At 38.8% G+C, this 26,080-nt stretch overlaps 1 protein-coding gene across 2 annotated transcripts in view; it reads left to right on the top strand.

Annotated features, from left to right (window-relative positions):
- Positions 1–26,080, top strand: part of GTF2F2 (general transcription factor IIF subunit 2) — a 155,682-nt gene that overhangs the window by 70,013 nt on the left and 59,589 nt on the right. For both annotated transcript variants that reach the window (XM_049646983.1, XM_049646982.1), the window contains exon 5: positions 14,677–14,758. In XM_049646983.1, coding sequence (XP_049502940.1) covers positions 14,677–14,758 — 82 coding nt within the window. The remainder of the gene's footprint in view (positions 1–14,676; positions 14,759–26,080) is intronic.

The following is a 26,080-nucleotide window of genomic DNA, read 5'->3' as shown; positions in this document are numbered from 1 at the left end:
AACCCACGAACCACGATCTCATGACCTGAGCCAAAGTTGGACGCTTAACCGACTGAGCCACCCACGCGCCCCTAGGGAGCTTTTAACAGTGTTTTACCTAGAACTTTACAGCTTGTTAATAAGCCAACACTTGAACTAAAGCTTCCTCTTAGTCCTGTATCATTTAAGAAGAGTTTACTCTTATATTCTAACAATTTCATGTGTGTGTTGATTTTGTTTTAGAATCAAGTCTTGTCTATGGATCTGACTTTTTAAGAAATATAGAGGTGAGTCAGTTAAGCATCTGGTCATGATCTTTCGGTCCGGGGTTTGAGCCCCTCATTGGGCTCTATGCTGAGAGCTTAGAACCCGGAGCCTGCTTCACCTTCTGTGTCTCCCTTTCTGTCTGTCCCTCCCCCACTTGTGCTTGCTCACTGGCTCTCGCTTGCTCGCTCTCTCTCAAACATTAAAAAAATTTTTTAAATATATTTAATAGATTTTTTTAGCACAACTTTGGAAATGTATTCATGGGATTCATATGTTTGTAGTCACTGTATGCTAGTAGCACCATGTAATAAGCAGAATCCGCAAAGACGTGATAATTTCGTTGCTGGGTCTGGTCCTCTTTAAATGAACTTTATGGGACATCAGAAGCAGCAGAACAGAACTGTAGTGTAGTGATGGAACCTGGGCTTTGTATGATTAAATGGAGTGACGTAGGAGATGATCACGTAATCCTAGGCTTTCTTCCCTACAGCCTGTTTGGCCCATTTGTAGACGCCTTCATGGGGAAATGACGCCCGTGCTGCTAGAAGGTGGGCCTCCTCAGGATGGGAAGGTGAGGCGGGGCTGCCTCTTCAGCCAGCGCACTGGGCCCCGTTACACTTGCCAACTCACTTCTGTTTCTGCTGCCTGGGTTTTAAGACTATTTGTGTTCTTTGTTTCTGCTGGCTTGCCTTGACAGACTCTGAACCCACCCCAATATGTGCCTCTGACCCTCGGTCGCTTTTTTTTCACTCTTGACTTCACACCAGCGTTCTTGGCTTCTGCACACCTGCGTGCATGATTTGCTTGCCACCCGTGGCCTGGCAACAATAGTGTGACGGAAGCTTTGTCTTAGTGCCTGACTAGAAGTTGATATGAATCCATAGCACTTTTCTTTTGTGTCCTGCTGCCCCCAACTTGCAGTCTTGAAAAAGAAAAATGGCTCCCGGTAGGCCTCACTTTATCCCCATTACACCACATTATCCCCTTTAAAGTAACATGATTGCATTTTGCAGACGTTGCAGGGGGTTGTAGATCATTGCTGCCTGTTGTGGCACACCTGCCCCTTACGAGACAGCCAGGTTGTTTTCTTCTTTCTGTTCTATTCTAAGTTTGTATTTGCCTGCTTGGGTGGGTGGAGGGTGGGGAAAGCTTGTCCTAGATAGTGTCAGTCAGGTCCACACAACCCTAAAACTATAAAAGTGGTGCTTCGTATGCCAAGAAAAATATGGTGTGATTCTGTTTCTCCACCTCACTGCAGATATAAACTGCAGTTCAACAATTTCAGCAAAGAGCTTAACCCACATGTCAAAGATTAGCTTACTTAGATCCACTTGATCACTAGATTTGAGGATTTCATCTCCTTTGCAGACAGAATGATTTTTTTAAGGTAGGGGCCCTGTTTTCTACTCATTACCCTAGACCTTTATTAGAGTTAGATCACCTCTGTCTTAGACATCTGTACTCACACATATAAAAGAGCCCTTTAGCCAACTTTTAGGATTTAATTTTTTTTTAACATTTATTTATTTTTGAGACAGAGAGAGACAGAGCACGAATGGGGGAGGGTCAGAGAGAGGGAGACACAGAATCTGAAACAGGCTCCAGGCTCTGAGCTGTCAGCACAGAGCCCGACGCGGGGCTCGAACTCATGAACCGCGAGATCGTGACCTGAGCTGAAGTCGGCCGCTTAACCTACTGAGCCACCCAGGCGCCCCAACTTTTAGGATTTAGACAGTGCCATGTTAGGTTCTTGGTATAGGTATATCCATTAGTTAGGCCCAGTGCCTAATCAAATTCTAGCAAAACCTCCCACTAATATGATGATGCTAATCTTCCAGTATCTGCATTAGGCAGAACTTCTTCCAGGCCAGTGGGAGGAGTTCCCATCTTATCTACTAGTTCCTGAGGGAAAATGAGGTCATTGTCGTCGCCATGATTGACACGGGATGTCATCATAATATATGCTTGCTCTATTTATGTGCCATGGAAGGAAGTAGAACCTCACCAAGAAGGTATCTCTTTTGGTTGGAAGATACAAGATTTGATAATTCCCCCAAACTGACCATATCACTCTGTGAAATTCAAACACTCCTTTTCAAGGAAAAAGGTTGGTTTTAGGAGCTGCCTTTAAAATAAGAAAGAACACTGCTTCTGTCTCCACCTATACCAGATCTTTTTGGTTGTTTTTACCTCCATATTTTCTGCCTGTCTTTACAAAAACAAAACAAAAAATAAAACAAAGATGAGTTCCCATTACCTTAGAAAGAAGGTAAAAGCAACTGTCGATTTTTACTTGAATCTGGCACTCTGTCTTAGCTCCCGACTTGCCACATTTTTTCAAGCTTCTTGATCTGTTTTCCTCACTTGAATTTGATGCCCACCTACCTGACTCCATAATGATAGCTTTATCTGTTCATTTTCTCAAATCTGGCTAACCCTTGGCCATCTTACTTTTATGTCCTCTGATGTCTCTGCTTTGAACTGTGTCTTTTGCAAGCTAAGTTTTCTCTCTCTTTTTTAAGTTTAATTATTTATTTTTGAGAGAGAGAAAGAGAGAGGGTGCATGTGAACAGGGGTGGGGCAGAGAGAAAGGGAGTAAGAGAATCCCAAGCAGGCTCTGCACTGTCAGCATGGAGCACAATGTGGGGCTCGAATTCACAAACTGTGAGATTATGACCTGGGCCAAAATCAATCGGATGTTTAACTGACTGAGCCACCCAGGTGCCCCAAGTTTCTCTTTTTTAACGTGTGGTTTATCTCTTCTTTGTAGCCTCCTGTTAATAGCATTTAATGTGAGAAGCATTCGTTTTGATATTCAGCTATGACTAATTTACTCTAGCCTCTGTGTTAAAAAATAAAAATAGGGGTGCTGTGTGGTTCAGTCAGTTAAGCATCTGACTCTTGATTTCAGCTCAGGTCGTGATCTCAGGGTGGTGATATTGAGCCCTGCATGGGGCTCCATCCTAAGCGTGGAACCTGCTTGGGATTCTTTCCCTCTTTCTCTGCCCCTCCCCAGCTCTCTTGGGTGTATGCTTGCTCTCTCAAAAAAAATAAAAATAAATTACACAATGTAACGTATTAATATAAGAATCAAGTATTTTTCCATGTTAATCTAATTATGTTTGAATGTCAAACCTTTAGTTTTGACGTATAAAATTGATCTGCATTAAATGTTGTCTGGTACTGGGATTGTACTAACACAAATACTGCCCCAGCTACCTTATGCTGCTGATTGGCCACAGTATCTAACCAACTATGTAGAATGCTTGAGTCCTAGGACTCACTGGATATATCCTCTGGCAGGAAGGTGATGTGGATGGGTACTTCCAGTCAGGTGAATGTGTTTGAGAATGTTTTGCAGTGTTGAACTGAGTCTTCAGAGAAGCCCAGGAATCTTTGCTATATTGGCAAACTTAAGGCTTATTTGAGGAGTGTAGAAAAGAATAAAGCACTGTGTATTAAAAGGAGCACAAATAAAAATGACAGATTAAATGAGAACTTCAAGCAAAATTCCATTCCACATTCTTTGCTTTTCATTAATTATACAGTTGACTATGAAAACAATTTACAGATCATATTAATTCATATTTTAAATATACTTTGGGAGATGAGTGCTTCAGGGAAAGCAGTGTTTTATAATTCTGTGAGAAGTCATTTATGTTTTTTAAAATGAATTTTCTCTTTTTTGAATTGTAGCCTATGCATTATTATTCACTGGAAAATTCTATTGTAACCAGATGAGCAAAGCACTTTCATGAGCCATCAAATGAACATTGAAATTATATTATTATATAGAACTCATTTTTATAGTGCTATTTGGCAAAATGGAATTTTGCCTTCTCTTTGGGAAGAAGATATTTTTAAAATGTTAATAACCATTATGTACAATCTCAAAATGAGGGACATGACTTTGAAAACTTGTAAAGGTAGTATTATTATGAAATCAGTGATGAAAAAAATCTTTGCTCTTAAGTACTGTCCCCCACCACTGGTCCTTCTGTCATCCTCTTTTCTTTGGATCCTCTTGTGTCCTTCCTTAGTGGTGACATGGTGTGGAGGAAAGAGAAGGGAGCCTGAACAGCAGGACAGGATATATGATGGTTCATAGGAGCAAATGCTGTTTCTTAGTATATTGATTGTAAATTAGGGACGGAGGACTCTTTCATGTTGCACATTTTTCACATTAAACAGTTCTGAAGTCAGGGTATGTCTTAAAATCATGGTAGTGTTTTGTCTTAGTGGCTTATAAGATGATGTATGTTATAGTTGATGCTGTCTCAGATTTGATGAAATATTTGAGCAGTTCTGTGAGCTGCTACCTTCATACCACCAGAAAATAAAATTAACAGATATAGGGAGAGGAAGAAAGGGAGCCTGGGATGAGGAGCCATATTCAGCAGTTTTAAGCTCTGGCTACTGCATATTAGAATGATCTATTGAAGTTATAAAGATACCACCATCTCTTGCCCCCATAAGCCACTTAGAGTAGAATTTCTGGCTTTGGGCCCAGTAGTTTTTGTTGTTTTTGTTGTTGTTTTTTTAATTAAAAAAATTTTTTTTTGTTTATTTTTGACAGAGAGGGAGAGACAGAACATGAGTGGGGAGGGGCAAGGGAGAGAGGGAGATACAGAAACCCAAGCAGGCTCCAGGCTCTAAGCTGTCAGCACAGAGCCCAACGCGGGGCTTGAACTCACAGAGTGCGAGATCATGACCTGAGCCAAAGTCGGACGCTTAACTGACTGAGTCACCCAGGTGCCCCTGGGCCCAGTAGTTTTTAAAAAGCTCCCCAGGTGATTATTCTAATGATCAAGCAGAATTGAAAAACCACCATATGAAGGTAATTCGTGAGTTCAGGAAAGGGAACTTATCTCAGAGGAGTTCTTAATGATGGGGACATAACTTCTGCCCTGTAGTTGTGGAGATAACTTTGTTAAATTATCTTGAAAATCATAAAGAACTAGTGTATGGCATCCACCGCTGTTACCAATTAAACATGGTGAAGAGAACAGGAGGTACTGAAGATGAAGTTAATGAAATACTTGAATCCTATTGACTTGATTTGAAAATAGGTGCCGTCGGATTGTCTATAAGTATTTCATTAATATTGTATCCCTCAACCCTGCTGCAGTCTTTCTATGTGCAGTGGTCTGTATTTTTCTTCCTTGGTATCACTCATCCTATCAAGCACCGTGTTTGGCACTATTTAATAATACTATAGCATTGTAGTGAAAGTCTGTTCTCTAGGAGACTTAATCTTTCCTGGAAGGATTTGTTTTTTGTTTTAATTCATTTAATTACCTTTGCTATTTTTTTTAATGTTTATTTATTTATTTATTAGTGTTTATTTTTGAGAGAGAGAGAGAGAGAGAGACAGAGTGCCAGCAGGGGAGGGGCTGAGAGAGAGGGAGACACAGAATCTGAAGCAGGCTCCAGGCTCCAAGCTGTCAGCACGGAGCCCGATGCAGGGCTTGAACTCACAAACCATGAGATCATGACCTGAGCCAAAGTCGGATGCTTAACCAGCTGAGCGACCCAGGTGCCCTGCTTTTCCTATTGTTTTTAAGTCATTTCTAATTTCAAGTGCAGCAGCCAAAGCTGGATTGCACCCTTTGATGAAGGTCTAACTAAAACAAACGATTATATTATTAGGATTTTCCTGCCTTATTTCATTTATTGTTAAACATAGCATTACTTTATGTTTTTTATAAAGCTGTGTTTTATTTCTGGGTTTTATCCAGCCTCTTATTCTTGAAAGCAGCTTTGAGGTTAGAAATTATGTCTGTTTACAAGTCAAAACATCATGCCCACATCTGTATTCAAGAGGTTTTTATATTGGCTAATTACATATATGATGTAACAAGCATAAAAGAGACTGTAGTCTGAAGTATAGGAGGAATAATAACTTGTGGACTTCATTTGTAAACATTAAAACATACAAATACTTGTTTTTAAAAAGCTCATTCACTAAGTTACTTCTTTGATCTAAAGTCTGTTATGGCTTTTGTCGACTGATAGAACAATCCAGATTCCTTTGTGCCTTTAGGCCTCCATCTTTGATTTTGTACTTTAGCTAGCTACTTTTCTTTGTACTCCTGGGCAACCATTCTTGTCATTCACAGATGCTTTTTGATCATCATTACAGTGTCCTTTTTTTTTTTCTTTAAAGTTTATTTATTTTGAGAGATAGTGTGGGAGAGGGGCAGAGAGTCGGGGGGGGGAGAGAGAGAGAAAATCCCAAGCTGACGTGGGGCTCGAACTCACGAACTGTGAGATCATGACCTGAGCCAAAATCTAGAGGCAGATGCTTAACCAACTGAGCCACCCAGGTGCCCCTCAATTTCCCTTTTATAGGAATGTATATACAGCCTTCTTTCTCACAGTCCGTAGGTGAACAGTTGAAGAGCGAGCAGTGCTATGCATCAGGAGGTTGAGATGTTTTCTAAATCTTTGGTCTAGTCCTCAAAATCTTGTTTCAGTATTTGTTTAAAATTGGGAATTTTGAGTGCATTAGGTGTATTTCTAATTTGAATATTATATGAAAACATATTACATAAATAGACAACTTTGGGGAATATTTATATTACTGCTCCTTTGTTACTTTTGAGGTAAATAATCAAATGCTAACTCTGTAGGTTTACTGAAATCTGAACATGATCTTTCATTCCTAAAATTTTTGAAGGTTAGAGATCAGAACATCCGTTGCCAAATTTGAATAGAATAAGGATCACTTCCTTAATAATATAGAGATTGCAAGTTTGTGTAACTGGTTTGTTAAGATACCAAGTAGTTTATATTGATTTGCCTTACCCTGTGAACCACAGGCAAAAAACTTCCATGAAAAGATTTTAAATGAGAAGAATGGAAATTAATAGGAATATTAAAAATGGTTTACCTTTTAAATTCACCGGCTCTGTGAAAATATTTTTTCTTCAGTCCTCTTCTGATGATAGACACAGATGTGATATAAATAAGAATCAGGAAAATAGCTTCAGAAGTCACAGGAACAGTTCAAAATCTTGGTTCTGGCTCACTTACCTGTGTTTTAACTGGAATTGGAAGTGCTCTTAAAGGCCTCCACACTGAAGTGGATCTGGAGTGGCTTTGTGGAAATGAATGCCTATAACTTCCTGATGCCTAGCATCTTCCTAATATACCTGGTATCATTAATTACATGCCAATGCTAATAAGCACCCTCCCTGCTTATTACTGTAACTTGTTTAAACTAGGTATGCCCTTAACTTGTAAAAAGTGCCTGTCGGTTTTCTTGAGTTCTTTAACATAGAGTCTATCTCAATTGAGATAAAGAGCCGGAAGGTCTTGGTTAGAGCTGAAATTTCTCAACATTTTCTTGTTGTTTCAAGAAACAGTTTCTAATTTCTCCTCAAAGAAAATTTGATTATATCTAGGTCTTATTAGAAAGTTATCAGCGCAGGGGTGCCTGGGTGGCTCACTCAGTTATGCGTCTGGCTTTGGCTCAGGTCATGATGTCGCGATTTGTTTTGTGGGTTCGAACCCTGTGTCAGGCTCTGTGCTGACAGCTCCGAGCCTGGGGCTTGCTTCAGATTGTATCTTCCTCTCTCTCTGACCCTTCCTGTGCTCGAGCTCTCTCTTTCACTCTCTCTCTAAAAAGAAAAAGGAAGGAAGGAAGGAAGGAAGGAAGGAAGGAAGGAAGGAAGGAAAAAGAAAGAAAGAAAGAAAGAGTGAATCAGCCCACACAAAAGAAACACTAATGGAGTAATAAAACATCCCCAGTTGGAAGTGAAGGCCAGTTGTTGTTTTTTTTTTCTTTCTTTGTTTATTAAGTGAAAGAGAATTGGAACTAGATCTCAGAGATCCCCGTCACTTCATTATGTACATGCTGAGGCCCAGAGATGTGAAGTAGTCTTGCCAAAGTGACATCACTATTTACTGACAGAATCAGAACTGGAACTCTTCAGTTCTTCTTTATGGCATATGTTTTATATATTTACCCTGTAAGTTTTTCTTAATTTTTTCTTATTTATTTATTCATTTATTTTAATTCTTATTTTTGAGAGAGAGAGAGAGACAGAGCGCGAGCAGGGGAGGAGCAGGGAGAGATGGAGACACAGATCCAAAGCAGGCTCCAGTTCTGAGCTGTCAGCACAGAGCCCGACGCGGGACTTGAACTTGTGAACCGCAAGATCATGACCTGAACTGAAGTCGGATGCTTAACCGACTGAGCCTTCCAGGCACCTCTTTCTCAATTTTTTTCTGAAACTAGGTGGTAGGATATAGATAAATAAAACTATTATCAAAGTTGTGTGTTCATATTCTTTAAGATTCTTTTGGTTACAAGTAACAGAAACCAGGAAGTAAATGGATCTTGCAAAAAAGGACGGGGGATAGGTGATGAGGAGAAAATATAGGAAGGATTCTGGAATATTACCCAGAATCCAATTCTGGTGTGGGTCCCTTGGTTTGAAATTCAGAGAGAGAGAAAAACACACACAGGGAGAAAGAGAAAGAGGAAGGAGATGAAAGCCATTGTTCACTCTATTCCTACCACCTTCAGTGTCTTTCTGCCTTACCTCCTGTCTAAATTCCACCTGTTTTTCAAGATCTAACATAAACAGGGTGCCTGGGTGGCTCAGTCGGTTAAGCGTCCGACTTGAGCTCAGGTCATGATCTCACAGTTCATGAGTTCGAGCCCCACGTCAGGCTCTGTGCTGACAGATTGAGGCCTGTAGTCTGTTTTGGATTCTGTGTCTCCCTCCCCCCCACCCTCCCTCCCTCTCTCTCTCTCTCTCTCTCTCTCTGCCCTTTCCCTGCTTGGGCTCTGTCTCTTTCTCTCTAAAAAATAAACAAACATTAAAAAAAAAAATCCAACATAAACATCGTTTTCTCTATCAAACCTTTTCTTGAACCTCAGCTAGGCATAATCTCTTTGTGTGTTTTAGTCTCTGTATTCTGTGTGTATCTGTCTTATCACTGTTAAAAAAATTCTGCATTGTGCAGTAGAGTCCCATAGCCCATAGGGAAGGACCGGTAGTCTGTCAGGTAAATTCAAAGGTAGGGAATCATAATGTGCATTCCTAGTGCCTTAAACATTTTACCTTAAGGGTTAAAATGTACATTTAGCTACCAGTGTACATGTAGGACAAGGCCTTTGATTACAGTATAGTATGCTGATTGAGCATCTGCTCTCTGTTTCTTGGGAAAATTCAACTCGTAATCTAGTTTAGATTTACAATTTTGGCTTCTTAGAAAAGAGCAAGAACTTAGACACTGAAACAGTAGGAATGCAGAATCCTTCTAGACTTGCATGTTTCTCTTCTAGTCTCCTGTTCATTTCTCCAGTGTCTACTTTGACAGTAGTTTTTTTAGCAACTTACTTTTATATCATGCCTTGCCAAGGCACTAAACCTGGTTTTCATAGAAACATCTCCTTCCCCCATACTCATAATTAATAGGATTATATAATATATAATCAAATTGCATAATTACTAACAGTAACACTAGCATAAACAACTTCTAATATAGTTAGAACAGAAGTGTGTGGGAGTACCAGAGATGAACCTAACTGCCCACTATGGGCAAGCTATGGGCATCTGTCACTGTATTTAAAAGAGGGGACTTGAGAGCCTTGGTAATCTAGAAGTGGGTTAAGTGGAGGTCTATTAAAAGTGATTCTGGTGTTGGGGTGCCTGAGTGGCTCATTTGGTTGAGTGTGCAACTCTTGGTTTTGGCTCAGGTCATGATCTCATGGTTTGTGGGTTCAAGCCCTGTGTCAGGCTTTGTGGAGCCTGCTTGGGATAAGTGATTCTGGTGTATTCAAAATGATTATATACCTGTCTTAGATTCCCACTAGACCAGCAACTCTCAAAATGTGACCTGGAAACTTTTGGGTAGAGGGATTCCTGAAACCTTTTCAAGGGACCTATGAAATCAAAACAATTATTCATAATAATACCAAGGCTTTTTGTCTTTTTCAATTCTGATTTTCTAAACATTTCTTAGTTTAATTTCTAATATCAATAGCAATAGATAAAACCCACATCAAAGCTCTTGGGGGGGGGGTCCTCAGTACATTTTAAAAAATATATGCCACAGAATCATTTGAATGGCTGCACTAGACTCTACTCCTTGAGGACAGGAGTCATGTTTTATTTATTTTTGTTAATTCCTGATGCATTGCAAGTATTTATGGTCTTTTAAATTGGGCCAACAAAGTGGTTTTGTTTTGTATTTTTTTAGAAAGGGAGAGGGAGAGTGCGCTGAGCTGTGTGGAGAGGCAGAGGGAGAGAGAATCCCAAGCAGGCTCCCTGCCCAATCTCTCAAAGTCGCAAGCCGTGAGATCATGATCTGAAGAAACAAAATCAAGAGTCAGTCACTTAACTAACTGAACCACCCCTCACCCCCAACAAAGTGGTTTTAAGTAATGAATGAAAATGGTCTGTAATAAACAACAGTGGTGTGCAAGTAGGTGCTTTCAAATGCCTTTAAAATATAATGCAATATTTAAAGCATGGTTAGTGAAAAGAATATGAAAACATTTTCCTATGAGGCTTTAAAATGTGTGTGAAGGCTTTAAATCCTGCTTAGGAGGCTTTCTCATAAGTAATTGGCTTTTTAAAATTTATTTAAGAAGAGAAGGGGAATGAGCTAACAGAGATGTGGAGTTATTTAAGAGCAGCCAATCAGTGGGAAAATTCATTGCTGATGATTAAGACTTTTCTTTCATTTGAGAATCATTGGAAAGCTATTTTAGGTTTGAAAAGGGGATATGATGGACAGGAAATTATGGTTTGGGGAAGTGAATTTTGTTGCTTTATGAGAATGACCTTGATTGAAGAATAGTGATGAGAGTAGTGGCCAAGGTGAAATGGGCAGGTGCTTTGGATGCTTCTTACCCTTTCAGGTATTATATGGAGAACACTGACAGCAGAATCCTTTAAAAATTAAATTCACCCTGTCTACGTGGTGTAGATACTGCTAGACACGTGGGGAACATTAACAGATGGTATTAACAGGTAGCTCCTTTAGTATTCAACATTAATAGACACATGGATATAAAAGTAAATTATTTTCAGGAGTCATGTGGTATTCTAAATTTGTTTTTTAAAAAGGATTGATTTATGTTTCAATAGAGGACTTTCTCATGCACTTAAGATACTTTATACATAGGAATTTCCCAAATCTTGTTCTTGTTATGACAGTAATTGTTCTAGATAGACTATTCATCTTCAGTGGAGAGGCAAACTCAAACATAAGATTTGGGAAATTCAGATTTTTAATCTCAATCTTACTAAACTGATTAACAAGAAGAAATTATTTCTAGACAGCTAAATTTCATATAAAATATTTATGGCTTTATTTCCTTTCTGACATATTTTGATGTAAGGTAGGCATGCTTCTCATCATTGCTTTTTACAGACATCTGTTAGTCTGTACTTGAGATTTGTTGTGTATCTCACACGCATTGAGGGACGCTTCAACTACTGAATTACGCATGTGTTCACAGGTTAGGGACTACAGTAAGGAGTCTTCTGGAGTTTGGAGACACAATCAAGAAAAGTCACCATAAAGAAGATTTTCTAATATAAATCATGTGGGTGTGGTACTATCTGCACCCTACATTTTGGTCAGTTTTTCTGCCCCCCACCCCACCCCCCAGTGAACTGTGTGTCTCTTGAAAAGAATACCATATCTTTTGTTGTGTTTTTTTCACATTTTAAATTATTTTTTAAATTAAATTTTATTTTTTTAAATTTATATCCAATTTAGCATAGAGTGCAACAATGATTTCAGGGGTAGATTCCTTAATTCCCCTTATCCATTTAGCTCATCCCTCCCCCCCCCCCCACACACAACCCCTCTAGTAACCCTCTGTTTGTTCTCCATATTTATGAGTCTGTTATGTTTGTCCCCCTCCCCTTTTTTTTTTAATATTGTTTTTGTTGCCCTTCCCTTGTGTTCATCTGTTCTGTGTCTTAAAGTCCTCATATGAGTGAAGTCATATGATATTTGTCTTTCTCTTGAGTAATTTCGCTTAGCATAATACCCTCTAGTTCCATCCATGTAGTTGCAAATGGCAAGATTTCATTCTTTTTTTGATTGCCAAGTAATACTCCATTGTATATATATATATATATATATACCACATTTTCTTTATCCATTCATCTATCGATGGACATTTGAGCTCTTTCCAACTTTGGCTATTGTTGATAGTGCTGCTATAAACATTGGGGTACATGTGCCCCTTCGAAACAGCATACCTGTATCCCTTGGATAAATACCTAGTAGTGCAATTGCTGGGTTGTAGGGTAGTTCTGTTTTTAATTGAGGAACCTCCATACTGTTTTCCAGAGTGGCTGCACCAGTTTGCATTCCCGCCAGCAGTGCAAAAGAGATCCTCTTTCTCTGCATCCTTGCCAACATCTGTTGTTGCCTGAGTTGTTAACATTAGCCATTCTGACTGGTGTGAGGTGGTATCTCATTGTGGTTTTGATTTGTATTTCCCTGGTGATGAGTGAGTGATGGTGAGCATTTTTTCATGTGTTGGTTGGCCATCTGGATGTCTTTGGGAAAATGTGCCCATTTCTTTTGCCCATTTCTTCACTGGATTATTTTTTGGGTGTTGAGTTTGATAAGTTTTTTATAGACTTTGGATACTAACCCTTTATCTGATGTGTCATTTGCAAATGTCTTCTCCCATTCTGTCGGTTGCCTTTAGTTTTGCTGATTGTTTCCTTCACTCTGCAGAATCTTTTTATCTTGATGTGGTCCCAGTAGTTCATTTTTGCTTTTGTTTCCCTTGCCTCTGGAGACTCGTTGAGTAGGAAGTTCCTGCAGCCAAGATCAAAGAGGTTTTTGCCTGCTTTCTTCTCCAGGATTTTGATGGCTTCCTGTCTTACATTTAGGTCTTTCATCCATTTTGAGTTTATTTTTGTGTGTGGTATAAGAAAGTGGTCCAGGTTCATTCTTCTGCATGTCGCTGTCCAATTTTCCCAGCACCACTTGCTAAAGAGACTGTCTTAATTCCATTGGATAGTCTTTCCTGCTTTGTCAAAGATTAGTTGGCCATACGTTTGTGGGTCCATTTCTGGGTTCTCTATTCTGTTCCATTGATCTGAGTGTCTGTTTTTGTGCCAGAAAATAGTACTGTATCTTAATCATCTTTGATTCCAAATGCCTAGATGGTGCCCTTTACCTAGTAGGCACTTAGTTCATATTAGTGGAATGCATGAAGTCATTCACCCTGACGAGATGAATCATAAATACATTGCTGATGAGCCAAAGGATTTCCTGAATTTCTTCTCAAAACCCGGGTGAATTTGCATGGAAATAAGACTGAACCATAACTTCCTAACCATAGACATAAATCTTTTCAGACCATAGGAAAGCTAGTGCCATCATGGGACAGTCATATATGTGCTATCAAATAAAATAACGTCTGTAAAGTGACTTTACAGCAATGTTTGGTGCCTGGTAGTCATGTTGTAAGTGCTAACTTTTGTTTACTTTTTCAGTTTCTCTCAAATTTTGTGTCAGGGTCACCATAAGAATTCTTACTAATGGTAGGAAAAATTGCCCTTTTGTTTGAACAGATGTCCATAGCAGTTAAAGCTCTTATTTGGACACACCCAACTTAATAATTCTGCTTGAAAATAGAAGTCAGAGCAACTGGCAGGCAGAACTGGTACACAGCATAGCCTAGACAATGATCTGTTCAATTTCACAGTATTCTAGTCATAGTGTATTCTAGAATTTTATTTGCCTACATGTATGTGTGAGTGTGCACACCCACACATGCAAATATGTATTATCTTTGATTTTAGTGGTTTAGACTAGCTGAGTTTTTAGAAGTTACTTCTCTGCCAAAGATGAGATAGCCTCCACACCCTTCAGATTTTTTAAATTTGATTTTATGCCCTTACATTTAAGCCACCCTCTCTAGAAAAAATAAATAGAAGTTGTTATTGGCAAGTGGCTGCAGCAGCCCAGTAAACCTGACAAGCTCAGTTTTTCACTAGCCAAGAGTAAGGTTTTTCTCTATTCTGACTAATGATGGTACTATAAACTTACCAGTATTCCTTTTGTTTCATTGATTTTTATTATTATATTTGATGCTGATCATTATTACTGTGGTTAGGATGTCAAAGTAAAATCTTAAAAATAATCCGTGTAGGGGCGCCTGGGTGGCGCAGTCGGTTAAGCGTCCGGCTTCGGCCAGGTCACGATCTCGCGGTCCGTGAGTTCGAGCCCCGCGTCAGGCTCTGGGCTGATGGCTCGGAGCCTGGAACCTGTTTCCGATTCTGTGTCTCCCTCTCTCTCTGCCCCTCCCCCGTTCATGCTCTGTCTCTCTCTGTCCCAAAAATAAATAAAAAACGTTGAAAAAAAAAAATTAAAAAAAAAAAAATCCGTGTAATCTCTGAATACATTTGTTAATTTTTTTTCTTTCCATTCAAGATAAACTTTCATTGGAAGGAATAGTCGTACAAAGAGCTGAATGTCGACCTGCTGCCAGTGAAAACTACATGAGATTAAAGAGGTTGGTGTTTTTTAACTTTAAAATAATACCTGATATTTCCTCTTGGGGATTGAAATACATAGATTACTTATTGACTGCATGAAGACTATAGTTATGTTAAAAGTGTTTTCTTCAAAGGCTGTTTGGTTTTAAACCTAAGAACAAACTTCTAGTTACAAAATAAGTCCTGGGGATATAGTGTACAGCTTGGTGACTATAGTTAGTATTACTATTTTGCATATTTGAAAATTGCTAAGAGAATAGATCTTAAAAGTTCTCATCACAAGAAAACCTGTAAATATGATGAACAGTTAACTAGACTCATTGTGGTGATCATTTTGTAATGTCTGTAAAGTTTGAATCATTATGTTGTATACTTGAAACAACATATAATATAATGTTATATGTCAATTATATTTCAATTAAAGAAAAAAAAACCCAGGTAAGAGTTTCTTTGCTAAGAGAACTTTCACAACTTGGGCTGTTTATTTGGGATGTTTTAAGCTACTCTCTTAATATAACCTGAAATCACACTTTTTATACTTCTTTTTTCTAGTCATCTTTATAGATTTTGATTCTCTAAAGATATGTAATAAGATATTTGTACTATTTTATTTTCAAAGGCTGTAATTTTCCCATAATGAACATGTCTAAAATACTATACAGGATAAAGCAAGTAGAGCTGCTAGAATATCATCCTTTTCTCTTGATTACAGAGAACTTTTTGTAAACTTACTCCTTGTTAGAGATTTTTCATAAGGTCTTCCCCACTGTTGTATATGGTTAACATTTTATAATTAATATTGGAAGATGACTGCAAATTCTCGATAGTCCAAATTTTGACTTTCAAAGAGCAATTTTTTAAATGCTGAGAAGTGGAATATACTTGCTTTAAACTTTCTAAAACATTTTTTATTTTAAGTAAACTCCATGCCACCCGTGAGACTCGAACTCACAACCCTGAGACCAAGAGTCACATGCCCTACCAACCGAGCCAGCCAGGAGCCCCTTGGTTTATACTTTTTGTTGAATATATTTCAGCTCCATGTAGTTTAGAATTATAACTTTGTTCATTCATTCAGCACTTACTGTGTGAAAGGGTAGTGAACAAAACAGGTAAAACTCTCTGTCCTCGTGGAACTTCTGTTTCAGCCAATCATAGCTGTACAGAGCTCATAACGGGGAGCACACTGTTCAGGCTATAACGACAGCCTCTCTGAAAATAAGTGTTCTCATGCTTTAAAGTGGCTGCTTGAGCCACATCCTCTCTAATGTCATGTCATCTTCTTAATTTCCCCACCTTCTCAATTAAATTATTGTGTGTCTCTCGGGAATGAAACAAAAAGACTGTTATTTTTTTTGTGTCCAATAATTCTTCTCATTTAAATGCCTCCCCAGGGCAAGTAAAAGGATGACAACCAAAATGAAGACTTTTTATAACAGAAAATAACTTTCATAACAAAGTAACTTTGGAGAGGTGTTTCTCTCTTTGGGTGTAGCCTATAAAGTTGATCATACAATGCAAGTCTTTTTTGTAGACTTCTCTTCTTCAAGTACTGAAATGGAAGAATGCAAAATCTGGTTATTGAGCGGCCTGACAAGATCTTTTTTTGTGGTTCTAATTTTCTTTAAAGGTTTCTAGACCTTTTTAATGATGCGATTAGGCAAGTCACCTGTTGTGTTAATGAAATGTCTGCTTTTTTCTGACCAAAAAAGATAGGAAGATTGTTTAGCCTTTTGACTCTTGCTAAAAGACCAGCCATTACGTATTTCAGTTACTTACATGACTTAAGGACACAGAGTGATTCAGGAGATGATAATCATGTGAGTTTCATAAAATAGGCGATACATGACGCGTCTTAAATACTGAGATTGTTTTGACCAAGTAGAAAAAAAGAGGAGTAAGAACACCCTCAACAGAGAGACATGCATGCATAAAGACTTGAGGCCTCTTTCACACCTCACATCCAAAGTGTCAGAAAAATTTTATTGACCGTTCCTTCAAAATATTACACATCTGCATTCCGACCATCTCCCCTCCCCCCACCCCCATGATGTGTTGTCATCTCTCACCTGGATCACTGCAGTAGCCTCCTATAGCAGACTTCCTGCTTCTGTCCTTGCCCCACTGTGATCTGCACACCTGTCAGACCACTTCTCAGATCTGTTAAGTCATGCCCTTCCTTTGCTCCTGGGTCACTTGCAGCGTGTCCTTTATCACTCAGAATAAAATTTGAGTCCTTGGAATCATCTGCAAGGATCTACATGATCACCCTCCTACTCCTTCCCACTTCTCCCTATCCTTTGATCCTCCCCCTCACTCCCCTCACTCTGCTTTCACCACCCTGACCTCCTCTAACAGTCATGAGTACTCTAGGTACTTCCATATTAGGGCCTTTACACCAGATTTTCTTTCCTGCCTCGAATGTCCTTTCTGCAGATAGCAACATGGCTCACTCCTTGTCTCTTTCAAGTCTCTTCTCAGATTCTACTTTTCCAATAGTGCCTACCCTGACCAGCCTACTTCTTTCTATACTTGTATTTTCTTATAGACCATATCACCTCCTAATATACTGTATAATTTATTTATATGTATTGCTATCTTCGCCCTTGTGTGATTTAAACTTCCGTGGTTGGTTCTTTGGTGTGTGGGCGTGCGCACACACGAGCACACAATCATCTATTTTGTTCACTTATACACACATATACCCAAGTGCTTAGAACAGTTCATGGCATGTAGTAGGTAGTAAATATCTGTTCAGTGAATAAATGGCAGGAGATAGGTTTAAAATGTTAAATACCTTTACGTTCTTGCTAAATTATTTGTTAAAGAGTCTGTGTTGTAAGAAATTTGGACTTTGTGCTGTGGTTATTAGGGAGGCACTGAAGAATTCTAAGCAGCGTGGAAAGCAAAGTTTTGGATAAGCCTTTCTGTCCACAATAAAAGACTGAAAGCAGGAAAATAAGCTAGAGGCAGATGTGATAGCCCAGGTACAAAACGTCTGAATGACTAAACGTTAAAGTAGTTCTAGTCGGAAGGGAGATGAAAGACTAGGTTTTGAGGATACTTGGAGGTAGAGTCGATAGGATTTAATGAACTCATCTCCTACTTAAGTGGTTGCGGGACAGGAGATTTCGCTAGAACCAGACTGATGGTGGCCTGGGTGCACTTCTGCTACGAGTCCTCAGACTGATTCCATACCAACCTGTGTGTTGCACAGGATGGGCAACACTGATGAGAGGGAGGGGTGAGGCTTTATAGACCCCATGTCCGTTTTACTTTAAATCCTGGTTGACCGTTTACGTAAAAACTTAAAAGAGCAGAAAGTACTTAAACTGCAAGAAGAGTACTGATGGGTAGATTATCAAAATAGGAAAGTGATGCGAGTCATAAGTTGTATCTCATGTACAGTTGACACTTGAACAACGAGAGGGTTGGGGTGCTGACCCTTTGCAGAGTTGAAAATCTGTGTAGAACTTTTGACTTTCTCCAAAACTACCAATAGCCGACCATTGACTGGAAGCCTCACCAATAACGTAAACAGTTGATTAAACATATTTTGTATGGTCTGTGTATTATTACTGTATTCTTATGATAAAGTAAGCCATAGAAAAGAAAATGTTAAGAAAATCATAAAGAAGAGAAAATACATTTACAGTGCTGTACTGTAAGGTATCCATGTATAAGTGGACCTGTACACCTGAGACTAGTGCTGTTCAAGGGTCAACCTGTACTTTGTTTATCGCCATTCAACATTTTTCAAATGCCAAATGTGATCACTGAGGTAAGGCTCAGTTTAAAGAAAATCACTAGATACTCTTCTTGCTCCAGAGAATTTACAGTTTGTAAACCTGAAGGAACACACACACACACACACACACACACACACACACACACACACGATTATCTAAAACATCTATTTACTGATGATATGGTAGGAGGCAGAGAATGTGGTGGTGCTGGGGCGCCTGGGTGGCTCAGTCGGCTAAGTGTCCAACTCTTGATTTCGGCTCAGGTCATGATCTCAGCACAGAGCCTGGTTGGGATTGTCTCTTTCTGTCCATGTAGAACTTTTGACTTCCCCCAAAACTACTCTCTCTTTCTTTCTCTCTCTCTCTCTCTCTCTCTCTCTCTCTCTCTCACACACACACACACACACACACACACACACACACACACAAACTTAGAAAAAGAAAAGAAAAGAAATGTGGTGGATATCAAATGGAAAGGCAGATTTCCAGATGTAGGTGACATCAAAGTAGGACTGTTTGAGAGCAGACCTGGCAGCCCAGTACCTAAGATACACTATCCCTCATATTTCACACATACGCTCAAAGTTTTTCAGGGCCTACTGACTGCTTGGTCCTTAATGACATTCAAGTTTGTGGATAATCTGGCTTTGTTTTTAGCTGTTTTCCTTTTGGCAGACATCAGCTAGTTCTGCCACACTACACATGGTTACCCTGGATGTACTGGGCACTTTTAAGTTTTTATGCCTTTGTTACATGCTGTGTCCTATACCTAGAATGCCTCATCTATCTTCTGCCAAGATCCTCTGAGCTCTTACATCCAACCCAGGTGTCACTTACTCAGTGAAGCCTTCTCATGTCTTCCATTCCCCACTCTAGTTAGGATCTGCCATACCCTTTTCCACATTCCCACATACTTACTTATTCTTCTTTAATGGTATGTATGAATGTCTATGTGTTCTTTTTTCTTTCTTTTTTTTTTTTTTAATGTTTATTCATTTTTGAGAGAGAGTGTGAGCTGGGGAGGGGCAGAGAGAGAGAGAGAGAGAGGGAGACCCAGAATCTGAAAGAGACTCCAGGCTCTGAGCTGTCAGCACAGAGCCTGACGCGGGGCTGGAATCCACAAACAGTGAGATCATGACCTGAGCTGAAGTCGGACGCCTAACCAACTGAGCCACCCAGGCGCCCCATAAATGTCTCTGTTTTCTGCTGTTTAAATGTGCATGGTTGCATCTTCTACAAGATTATGAACTTCATAAGAACAGGGGTTGTAGGTTTTATCTTCTTTCTTTCACACTGTCTCTCCCTACCTTCCTTTTTTTATTCTGAGCACTTAGCGTAGTGCATTACAAATACTAAATACCCAGAAGTATTTGTTGAGTTGAAATAAAAAGGAATGGCAAAACTAGGTGCAGAAGCTTAGGAATCAACAGCATCCAGCTTTAATTTTTTTTTTACTCAGAACTGCACTTGAAACCTGGACTTGATTTTTTAGTTAATTTACACATGCGTATGTGGACCCGCACACATACGTACGTATCTTCCTTTCAAAAGGGGAAAGTGATGATAAAGCAAATATAGAAGTATATCATCAACAACAAAAGGTTTTCAAAATATAAAGTAAGAATTAAATAGTTTTCCATTTGCAGAGGACTGGAAGAGAAAGCCTTTTTATCAAAGAAGACCTTTCCTTAAGTCAGTGAGGTTTTTTCTTTAACCATGCGTCTTTACCGTATTATATTTGCAAATAGTGGCTGAACTACACTTTTAGTAACATAAATAGATATATTACAAAGTATATTTTATATTTACATATAATACTCTTTAAGAATGATCAGTACTACTTTAGTGGGAATTTAGTTTTAGTAATAAAATTAAATTTTAGTTGATAAATTAGCTACATGTGATGAGAATTACAATTGCCATATTAATCACATGTAAGTAAGATTCTGTTAGTTTGTAAGATGCTGTCAATTCATTTAGATAAAGGTGGAGATAAATATTTTTACTATTTATTTATTTTGTGTGAGAGAGAGAGCATCCCAAGCAAGCTCTGCACTGTCAGTGCACAGCCCGACGTGGGGCTTGATCTCACAAACTGAGCTTATGACCTGAGCCAAAATCAAGAGCCAGATGCTCAACTGACTGAGCTACTCAGGCACCCCATGGTGGAAATAAGTATTGCAGTAAACCCAAGGAATATGGGAACCCCTCCAGTCAATAAAATTCAAGCCAAGGAAGAAAAATTCATCCTATGCTGTAATTTTCTTTTGTCCAGTCCCATCACATAATATAAAATTCTGCAAGCATCCATTTAGCCACCAAGAAAACACAAAAGGGAAAAAGAATTCCACTGCTTCTATTACTTTCTGTTTATCTGACATAAATTTGGATGGATCTAAGTGATATTTTATTAGGAGGAAGTTTATTTTGAATTAGTAAATGTGAATATATTTGATATCAGTTCACATTGGTTTACTAATTTAAATTTAAATTGTGTTTTATTAAGTATAACTTTAATGATCGTGAGGCTTTTTAAAAAAACTAATCTCTGTGCCCAATGTGGAACTTGAACTCATAACCCCAAAGTCAAGAGTTACATGCTTCACTGACTGAGCCAGGCAGGCACCCCTTAAGGCTTTTTATTTTTTTTTAATTTTTTTTTTTTCAACGTTTATTTATTTTTGGGACAGAGAGAGACAGAGCATGAACGGGGGAGGGGCAGAGAGAGAGGGAGGGGCAGAGAGAGAGGGAGACACAGAATCGGAAACAGGCTCCAGGCTCTGAGCCATCAGCCCAGAGCCTGACGCGGGGCTCGAACTCACGGACCGCGAGATCGTGACCTGGCTGAAGTCGGACGCTTAACCGACTGCGCCACCCAGGCGCCCCCCCTTAAGGCTTTTTAAATAATCAAATGATAAATTAATACATTCACCCTGCTTATAATTCATGTTGTACTTTTTAAAATATAATGGGGACATAAAGATAAGGCAGTCACCGTAGTGGGTGTTTTCTTGTAGGAAAGTCATAGTAATAGGAAAATATGTGGCTTTTTAACTTGTGCATGTTTATGTCACCAATTCATCTAAAAATACTTGTCTCAAAAGTTTTTATTTTTAATTCTTTCAGTGTTTGTGGGCTTTCTTCAAAAACCTAAGAAAAGCCTTTCTCTTTGGGAACAGAACATTGGCTGTGGAGAGGTGGAAAAGAGAAAAATCAGAGTCTCTTTTTCTATGCTAAGACACCAGATAGTAGAAAGCAAGTTGTGATTCTCTTTCTTTCCTGGGGAGAAGTTACCAGGCTGTAGCTGCCTAGATTCCTGATGTCTCATATTATGATAAAAGATGTCTTAGAATGTCTTATTATAAGGGAGGAAGAAAAGTACCCCCTCACTCAGTAAACCTTTATGTAATTTGTGGGTGATGTGATTCATATGGGTGAACTAGATTCATGCCTGAAGAAGTTTCTGCAAATAAAATTTTTGCTCAATGCAATAATAACACCGAAGCATTTTCTTTTCTTTTCATTTAAACTAGTATGTGGATATATTTAGTACTTGTAATTTTGACTCTTCTCCATAGATAAATTTCATAAAGAATAATTACTTTGTAAGTGGTTTTTCTTACATATTAGGATGATAATCTTATAGCTGTGTCCCTTTATATTTAAAAAAGAAATACAAGGTGAATTATAAATAGGATTATCACATCATTTATCATTCAAAACAGGATACTTTTGAGAATGAAAGCGGGCACTAACCAGAGAAGATGCCACACTGGGACATAGAAGTGTAAACTGCCAGATAAAATTGGGATATAAGGTCACCCTTATTATGAATAGCCCAGATACACTGAAATGCTAACCTTTTAAAATGAGAACTAAAAGGTAAGAGTCAAATAATGAAAGTGCTAGCAGTTAGGAGATGTATACAGTACCAGATGTTCTAGACTAGGTGAAACTGCTATGACTGAATGTAAACCTTGTGCGCTCCTCAGTAGCCACAGCAAGTTGGGCATACTATAGAGCTGGGTTAATGTCTCCATGTAAATTTTTATATGAAGTTTATTAAAACAGCAAAATCAGTAATCATTTTTCTGTTAATCCTCAATAAAATTTGAAGTCATAACAGCAGCTCAGAATTCTATAAAGATAATTTTATGTCCAGGGAAACGTAGTATTAGATTTTAGCTTTATGATAGTCTCATTTGAAACACAATTTTTGGTGAACGTTGAGGTTAATGATTAATATATTTATATCTGTTACGATAACTTTCATTTGCCGGTATCAGAAAACCCAGGGCAGACTGGCTTAAAAATCAAAGAAATTCATTGACTCACATAAATAAAACGCAGTGGTATTGTGGGCTTTAGCCATGCTTTATCTAGAAGTTCTCCACATCATCAGTGCTTGAGCTGTGCTTCTAATTTTCTTGGGTCTTTCTTCAGTTTGACTGTCTTCAGGCTGGTATTTCTCCTGGTAGCAAGATGGCCACCTGCAGCTGCCAGGATTATCTGCCTCTTTATTCATATGAAGCCCCAAGAGTTAAGTGACCTTGTCTTTAACCGATGGTTGAACAGATAGACCCTTCACTTCCTTCTTTGGGCCAGCGTGGGTTCTGAGTCTATCCCTGAATCAATAAATGCAACGGTGAAGATGGAATATGTGATTAACAGTTGGGAACCACCTGTGGAAATGTGTAGGTGGTGGGGTCAGTTCCATCTAAAGCGTGCTCCTCAGTAGGGAGGGGGTAAAGTGGATGCTAGGGAGACAATCATGAGGTCCACAGCCAAACCATTTTTACCAGAAAGCATCTTAGGGACAGGAAACATTTGCCAAAGACATTCTCATGCTTGATTGCTTCCTTTGAGGAATGACCATTTTATCCTCTAAAGAGGATCAATAGTTTTATTAGAAAGCAAATCTGTATCTATGAAGATAATAGTGGGGTCAGGTAGTTAAGAGGTTGGACTCTAGAGTCAGACAACCTGGGTTTAAAAACTGGCTTCGCCATTTACTGGCTATGTGACCTTTCTGTGCCTTTGTTTCTTCATCTGTAAAATGGGATAGTGGCATTTATCTGTTACGATAAAGACAAAATTATATAGTATGTGAGGTGTCTTCCACAGAGTAGGTACTTGGTAAGTATTAACTCTTACACTGACAATAATTACCTGAGTAAGAACTCTTGCCCTAAAACTCTGCTGGAGATACTTCCAAACCCTACCCAGTCTGTCTTAGTTCTCATGATAAGAGACTTACAACAAGGATTCTTTTTGAATCCCTACCTTGAGGTAGATCAATTACTTCAATCAAGTGTAAATTAGAAATAGAGCAGAAAGAGAACTGTTCCTGAGAGAAAGAATCTGAAGATTTTGTTATAGAGTCCATGATAATCTCTTTTCAAAATAATCCTAAAGTGGTAATTTAGAACTATCTAGATATTAACCAGATTCAGACACAGGGAACTGCGTTAACTCTGTCTTCATAGTCTTTTCATCTACTTTTTTCTCTGTCCTCAGGGACTCCTTAATGTGGCCACCATAAATTACATGTGTATATTAGAAACCCATGGGTTTTTAGTTTATAAATCTGGATATTCAGAATCTTCGTGAACAGCGTGAGGGGTAATAATCCTGACATTTTCCCAAGGTTTCTTTGGAAACAGTCCTGTCCTCCTCTCCTGCAGTGATGCTTGGGCTAAAGACTCTCCTAAGGTACCCAAATGTATGATTTTTAAAATGTGGAACTATAAATCTTTTTTAATCAAAGATATTTTTTAAGTGCCAGGGAACAGGAAGTCCTTCTGAAGAGCTAATCCAAGAAGGCAGCTGGCCTTCTTTGCCTTAAGCGTGCTGTTGTTCTCACATCCTTTCCCCTGTACTGCTCCTTTTTAGTTATCACTTTAAGTGAAGGAGCTGATGTATAAGGAGCTGGTGTCATCATTAAAATACAATTTTTAAATGTATTATGAGTAGTGTAGTAAAAGTACAAAAATATCAGTGGGATAAAACTACCATAAGAAACTAGGCAAGGTGTTTTACTTAGAATTTTTAAAAAGACTAAAACAGCCCCTCACAGGGAATGCTATTTGGTGCAAGGAAGACATCTTAGTCCATGATAAGAATCGTCTTTTATGATTTTTTTTAATAGATTCATTTATCTATTTTGAGAGAGAGAAAGAGAAGAGCTCAAGTCCCAAGCAGGCTCTGTGCTGTCAGTCCAGAGCCTGTCTCAGGGCTCACATTCACAAACCATAAGATCATGATATTAGCTGAAAATCCAGAGTTAGATGCTTAACTGATTGGGCCACCCAGGCACCCCAACAATCCTCTTTTCAAAAAAAAAAAAAAATCTTAGGGACATTGATGGTGAGGATGCCACCATTTCCTCTGAAGAGCCATAGCAAGCTGTCCTCCATAGCTCTTGAGCTGTAGACTACACTTGAAGATTTGGTATTTTGATAAAAGAATGGTTTCTAAAGGATTGTAAAAAGTTATTGGGAATATATATATATATAAAGAATTAAAGTGGGGCGCCTGGGTGGCTCCGTCAGTTAAGTGTCTGACTCTTGATCTCAGCTCAGGTCTTGATCTCAGGGTCATGACTTCAAGCCTGGTGTTGGGCTCCTCACTGGAGCACTGGCATAATTATCAACCAAGTTTTCATTATGATTTCCTTCTTCAGAGTTCTCTGATATTTTTACTGTAAGATAGGAATAGGAGAGGAACTTTTTGAGTACCTGGGAACTGTCTCACCCTAAGCGGCTCTCGTCTTTGGAGTTTCATACCTCCTCTGCCCTTTCTCTTGGTCTTCCTTGGGGTTCCAGCCCTTTCTTATTATACTGCCAATTCCGACTCAAGTGTGCACTGTATCAAAACCGGTCACTTTCACTCTTCCCAGGTGTGTCATGTCATAGCCCTCTGCTTGCTGTGCTCTGTTCTTGGGTTTCTGCTTGCCAGAATCCCTGTTAATCCTTTAAGATTCGCTTCAAATGTGCAATGTCGCCAGCTATTTTTCTCCACACAGGATAATCACCATCATCACCAAGCTCCTGCTACACTTTTTCTAATAAACTGCTAATCACATTTTTCTTTTTAGTTTGTTTTTTATTACTTTTGTTTCTCTCTACTAGATAGATAGTGAGCTTCTTGAGGTCAGGGAATAGATCTGGTTCATCTTTGTGCTAACAGCTTTATGTTCAGTAAATTCTCATAATTGACCAAAACCCAGCGTTTTGAAGTTAAGGATTTATAGTTCTAGTATGATTAATGAATCTCTTCAGGATTAATACACCTTTAACAATGCGCTTAGCTGTGTCTAAATTTAAATTAGAAGTCCAAAGAAGCCATACTGGCATGTGGTGGTGTTTCTACAAAGCCTCACAGCTTTGTAGGATAAAAATACTTCAGTATACAATTTCTCTTTGTTCACTCACAGTTGAAAATCAACAAGGCTAACCTTAGGTAAAACTGTGAAGTATGGAAAGTTTATCTTTATTATCCAGGCATCTCCTTTTTTCACCCCTTTCCCCCTTAGTAATGTCTGTCTTTAGGCATCTACTTTTTATCATGTTCTGATCTTTTCTGTTCTCT

The sequence above is a fragment of the Panthera uncia genome (assembly GCF_023721935.1).
Source record: "Panthera uncia isolate 11264 chromosome A1 unlocalized genomic scaffold, Puncia_PCG_1.0 HiC_scaffold_16, whole genome shotgun sequence".
Taxonomy (NCBI): Eukaryota; Metazoa; Chordata; class Mammalia; order Carnivora; family Felidae; genus Panthera; species Panthera uncia.
Note: the sequence above shows the minus strand (reverse complement) of the source record. Positions and strands in the feature narration are given on the sequence as shown.